Genomic DNA, 6000 nt, shown 5'->3' with positions numbered 1-6000 from the left:
TATATATATATATATATATATATATATATATAATATATTTAAAGAGAGAGAAAGTGATTTAACATATTTAATACAGGAAAATAAATCAAACACAGAAAATACTGGTATACTTGAAATGGAGACTAGAAGCACCATTTTCAAATGCTACTTTTAAACAAGCTACCAAACCAGTATTTAAAGTATAGGAAACTTAAAGTTTTAGATTCTGCCCTTTTTTTTTTTTTTTTTTTTCATAGAAACTGTAAGAAAGAAGAATAGGTAGTTGACAAAATGCAGGGGGAAAACTTCAAACCATCAAGTGAAATAAAATATAATGCTGTATACGTGGATCGAGAAACCCTGTCAGATGCTTTTGGTTTGCACCCTGATGAAGATTTTGACAGCACTGCACAGGGAAATGATCTTGATGTGCTACCATTTCATTCTTTGCTGAATGTAGCCAATTTAAACTGCTAGAATTTCTTGACATTCCTACTCTGGCATATCTGAGTCAGCATCTTGTTGCTGCAGCAGCTTAATTAAATTTGCCAGTTTGTGCCACGAGGACAGACATGTTCTCATATTCAGAGAGACAGCTGTGAAGCAGCATTGTTAAGAGTGCAGATACAATACTGTTAGGTTTGAATAGCTCTCCAGACATTTTCTAGTGAGAAGTCAATTTGCTGTAATATGTTTCTCCCAAGATCAGCAGTTAATATTCATTTTGTTAGCCTAAAATATGCTTGTTTTTATTCAGTTATTGGAGAAACTTTAGTAGCTAAGTATGTCTTATTTTACCTGTGTTATTTTCAGACCCAACATAAGCATGCTAATTTTAATTTCCAAAATTCTTTTCCCATTCCCTTATCAGCTGTCTTGATTAGTTTTTTGCCCATCGTTTATCTCTAAGAGAGTGGTCTTAAATATTTTTGCTTTATTTGGGTATCTACATATTTTCTAAAATACTGTTGTCATCTTTTGGAATTTTTGCCATATTTATTCTAGTATTATAAAGTTAATGTAAAACAAATTAGTGATCGGTTTGGATGGAATGTAAGTCACCTTTTGTCCAGGCATGGTTCTAATTAGTATTTCTCAGCCATATCAGACTGATATTCTCCCGCATTTTATTACAGATATATAAGAAGTAAGACACCTCCTTTACTAGCTTAAAATGAAATGAATAGATATAATTTTAAAAAATAATATCCTATACATGTAAATGTGAAATAATTTATTTTTAATATGTAAATTCATAGAGACTACTGTATTAGATACAATGAGGTAATGAGATGCACCCATTAAAATGAACACAGTTCATTTATTTAAGTTCATTTAAAGTTCTTAAGAGAAAATAAAGCATACCGTAAAAGAATCATAGGAAAAATAAAAGAGAATAAAATGTACTGTTAGGATAAATAATAACAGACTAGACTTACTTGTACCTGCTAAGAGAAAGCCTGAAGGGGACTGTTAAAAGCTATGCAGGATAGTACTGCATATTGCAGGCATTTACTATTCCTCACTTCTGAATATCTTTAATCCCCCCTCTCTTTTGTTATAATCCAGACACACCTACAGGCTTCCTGAATGCCCTGGGGACATTAAAACTGTCATGATTGAGAACCACTGCTGTGGATATTTTCTCCCCCTTCTCTTTCTCTCCCTTAATCCCTGATTATGGTGTTCTTAAGATTCTCCTCAGTCACCTATTTGTATGTTCATGTTGGAAACCTAAGTTCTTATTCGTCCCATTATGTTGACATACATACCTAGTTTTCTTTCTTTATTCACTTGTCTAATGCACTTGATTATAATGTCCTGGAAATAAGAGATGATACCCTACTTAGTGTTATATTTCCAGTACCTGGCATAGGCTGGCACGTGGAAGTTATTTGATAAATGTTAACAAATGGAGGAATGAAGAATGAATCAGCAGATGTTCATCTTTCTCATTAGTTTCCCTTCCTCTGTAGATTATTGCGTAATTTAGAGCCAAGTTAGAGGAACAGTCACTGTGGTGGAAATTATATTTGTAGAGGCCAAGGAAGTACAGTTTTTGATGCACTTCTAAAGTCTCTTATTTAAAATGTAGATTACAATAACTGAATAGCATAAATAGAGATGGATTATGAGTAAAATAAGGAAGTTGCGTTCATATAACTTATTTGGATGATAAGGTGACTTCTTAAAAGCAGCGGTAGTTGTGAATCTAAGTAACAGAGAAACTCTCTAAAAGAAAAGAAATTTATTTGGGAGTAAAGCATTGCAATGGGAATATGTATGCTGTAGAAAATGTTGTGGGTACTTAGGGAGGCAAAGGAGGACAAAGATTTCTTAAGGAAAAAATTAGGAAGATTGTGTGTTTGTTTTGACATAATTATACTTGGTCTTTGAAAGATCAGTAACAAAGGTGACACCAATCCGAGGTTGGACAGGCAATTCCTGAGCAGATAAGCTTGCAGAAGTATTTTGTTATCAGAAATTCAAACATGATAACTCTGTCTTCATGGCCTTCTAAGTTCCAAGGTACATTTGCAGGATGTGCAGGTTTGTTACAGATGTAAACGTGTGCCATGGTGGTTTGCTGCTCCTGTCAACCCATTACCTAGGTATTAAGCCCTTCGAGCATTAGCTATTTTTCCTTATGCTCTCCCACCCCAACCCAACCTCCCAGCAGGCCCCAGTGTGTATTGTTCCCCTCCCTGTGTCTGTGTGTTCTCATTGTTCAGCTCCCACTTATAAGTGAGAACGTGTGGGTGGTGTTTGATTTTTCTGTTCCTGTGTTAGTTTGCTGAAGATAATGGCTTCCAGCTCCATTCATGTCCCTGCAAAGAATGTGGTGGTGTTCCTTCTTATGGTTGCATGGTATTCCATTATATCAGGGGTTTTTAAACATTGGTGACTCCATTGTGATTCTTACAACCTTAACACATTTCATAAACAAATATGGTAACAGTTTCTGTAGCTACTTACTACTTTCTCTTCTGGTACATTTTATTATAGATATGCCAGAATTTTTCTTTGGCTTCCATGAAAAGCATAAAGTCATTTCTGTGAATTCAGCCATGTACCAGAGTGATAGAGAATTGGTCAAGAGTGTGCAACTTTTCTAAAACCAATACTGCTTTCATAAAATATGGTACATAATGTTGGAATTTTCTTAATTTTTTAGATAAGCAGAGGAAACCAGAACATTTAGAATCTCAGTGAATTTTGTAACCTCAAATTTGTGATTCCATAATATTCTGGGCTTAGTAGCTTTTGTTCACCATATTAACTGATAAATCTTAGTGATTAATATTTTTTAAAAGCTCAAATTGTAATAAAATATAAACACAAAATACCTGCATATGTGATTGGCAAGAATGATTTTCCCGTCTTTATTACTGAGAAAAAAACTTCTAAATAGAATAAGTATACCTCTTCCTCTCCATCAGGTAATTGAAGGTAAGTTTGCATTATGATCCTATCCCACAGAATACCTAATCTACTTTAAATGGCTAAACATCAAAATGCAGGTGGCAGAGTTAGATAATAATCCAGAGTTTACTGTGTTAATCACGCTATATTCTCCCTGGTGATTAAGAATCATGAAGTTCCATGATAGTGAAAAGCACATATTTGTAAATTATATTTTGTTTTCCAGACGTATAGGAGAAAATTTGAATGCCTCAGCAAGTTCTGTAGAAAATGAGCCGGCAGTTAGTTCAGCAACTCAAGCAAAGGAAAAAGTTAAAACCACAATTGGAATGGTTCTTCTTCCAAAACCAAGAGTTCCTTATCCTCGTTTCTCTCGTTTCTCACAGAGAGAGCAGAGGAGTTATGTGGACTTGTTGGTTAAATACGCAAAGATTCCTGCAAATTCCAAAGCTGTTGGAATAAATAAAAATGACTACTTACAGTACTTGGTATGTATTCTATTGTTCAGTTTCAGGAAAAAATATTAAAAACTAGGAAATATTTTTACCTTAAATTTACATATATGTTTTTAGGTCCAGTCATCTTTTTTAAAACGGAAAATGTGAGGAGATTAATTGACAGAGAAATGGTGCTTTAATTTTTTTGTTGGTTCTATTCTATTATAGTTCAAGCATTTTGCTCTACTTCTGAGCATGTCTCAATTAAGAAGTTTCCAGATTGTCAGTTTTATGAATGATGCTGTGCCGAACGTCTTTGTAGCAGCATCTTAGTTCATATCAATGATAGTTTCCATAAGATAAATTCTTAAAAATAAAACTGCCAGATCAAAACCTATGCATGTTTTCAAAGCTTTGATTTGCAGTTACACATACATAAATTGTTCTGCAAAAAGTGTAAACCAGTTTGTTTGTATCTCTGTTGTATGACAGGTTTTGAAAAACTATCTTCTCTAATCCTACGTGGGTAAGGTAAAAGAAAATTGAAATCAAATATAAAAGAAAAAACTATCTTCACTAATAATGGACATTACTGTTTTTGCCTTTAATTTAATGTGGGGGAAATGATCTCTTGCTTTACATTAATTTAATTTATGATTACTAATGAAAATAAGTATTTTGGGTGTGTATACACCATTTTTATTTCTTCTTTTGTAACTCGACTATATTTGCTCATTTTTCTATTGGGATGTTTGTCTTTTTAAAAAAATTTGGGCCTGGGTGCAGTGGGTCATGCCTGTAATCCCAGCACTTTAGGAGGCTGAGGTGAGTGGATCACCTAAGGTCAGGAGTTCCATCTGGACTAGCCTGGCCAACATGGCGAAACCGCGTTTCTACTAAAAATACCAAAAATTAGCCAGGGAAGGCGGTGGGTGCCTGTAGTTGCAGCTACCTAGGACACGGAAGTTGCAGTGAGCTGAAATCGCGCCACGGCCCTTCAGCCTGGGCAACAGAGCAAGATTCCATCTCAAAAAGTAAATTAAATAAATAAATAAATAAAATAAATAAATTTTGACAGCATTTTATAAAATAAGCTTTTCAATTCCTAAGCATGTATTGTAGTCTTAGTCATTTGCTTTTCTATTTCTGTGGAGTTTTTAATAGCAGTTTATCATTACTATGTAATAATTTTTGAATTCTACTTTGGATTTGATACTTTATTCTTTAAGTTTAAATTATTATAGCAATGATTCAGAAGTGACTGTTTTTTAATGAAACTTTTTATCCCAAGACATGTCTACTTTTTTAAAAATCAGGATATGAAAAAACACGTGAGTGAAGAAGTTACTGAGTTCCTAAAGTTTTTACAGAATTCTGCAAAGAAATGTGCACAGGATTATAATATGCTTTCTGATGATGCCCGTCTCTTCACAGAGGTAAACAAAACAAATCACATTTGTGTAAACTGCCAAGTGCTAGACAATAGCAGCATTCTGAAAGGTGTGATGATTCTGCCAAAAGCATTTGGAACTGTCAGTATTACCAATTTAGAGACCGCACATCATTTCTTCATTGTGCATTAAAATTGTAGAAAAACTAATGTCTCAAAATTGTGTACTGTAGTATATTTATATTCTTTAACGATCCAACTACTGTATTGTATCATTACATTTTACTCACATAATAGTTTGAACTGACCCACTGTTTTCCCTTGTGAGAGGATAGTGTTCAAAAGGGTTATCCTGGTCGTTAAAAATCTGAATGGTTCTGTAAAACTCAGTCACGTGAACTTGTGCTTATTGTGTTTCTGGAAACCAGCTGCAAAATGATCCATTTCAACTCAGTTCATTTTTTGATACTTCACTCATTCATGCAAATTTGTATCATTCCAGCTTGTTCCCTACCATCATTCACTGAGCCTACAAGAAATTTAAAGTGTGCTACTTAAATAGGCCAGGCGTGATGTCTCATGTCTGTAATCCCAGCACTTTGGGAGTCCGAGGCAGGTTGATCACCTGAGGTCAGGAGTTCGAGACAGGTTGATCAGCTGAGGTCAGGAGTTCGAGACCAGCCTGGCCAGCATAGTGAAACCCCACCTCCACTAAAAATATAAAAATTAGCCAGGCTTGGTGGTGGGCACGTGTAATCCCAGCTACTTGGG

General features: G+C 34.6%; 1 protein-coding gene across 4 annotated transcripts in view; it reads left to right on the top strand.

Moving 5' to 3' along the window:
• The first annotated feature begins 2791 nt into the window (after window positions 1-2791).
• The window catches only part of ICE2 (interactor of little elongation complex ELL subunit 2), a 45575-nt gene continuing 42366 nt past the window's right edge, over window positions 2792-6000 (top strand). The window contains exons 1-2 of one of the 4 annotated variants that reach the window (XM_017531920.2): window positions 2792-3890; window positions 5156-5275. In XM_017531920.2, coding sequence (XP_017387409.1) covers window positions 3573-3890; window positions 5156-5275 — 438 coding nt within the window. In that variant the 5' untranslated portion in view covers window positions 2792-3572. Of the gene's footprint in view, window positions 3891-5155; window positions 5276-6000 lie in introns of those variants that run through there. The other 3 variants (XM_017531921.2, XM_017531919.2, XM_017531922.2) reach the window with 3 other exon arrangements.

Source organism: Cebus imitator, unplaced genomic scaffold (assembly GCF_001604975.1).
Source record: "Cebus imitator isolate Cc_AM_T3 unplaced genomic scaffold, Cebus_imitator-1.0 Scaffold74, whole genome shotgun sequence".
Classification (NCBI taxonomy): Eukaryota; Metazoa; Chordata; class Mammalia; order Primates; family Cebidae; genus Cebus; species Cebus imitator.
This window is presented reverse-complemented; position numbering and strand designations above follow the sequence as displayed.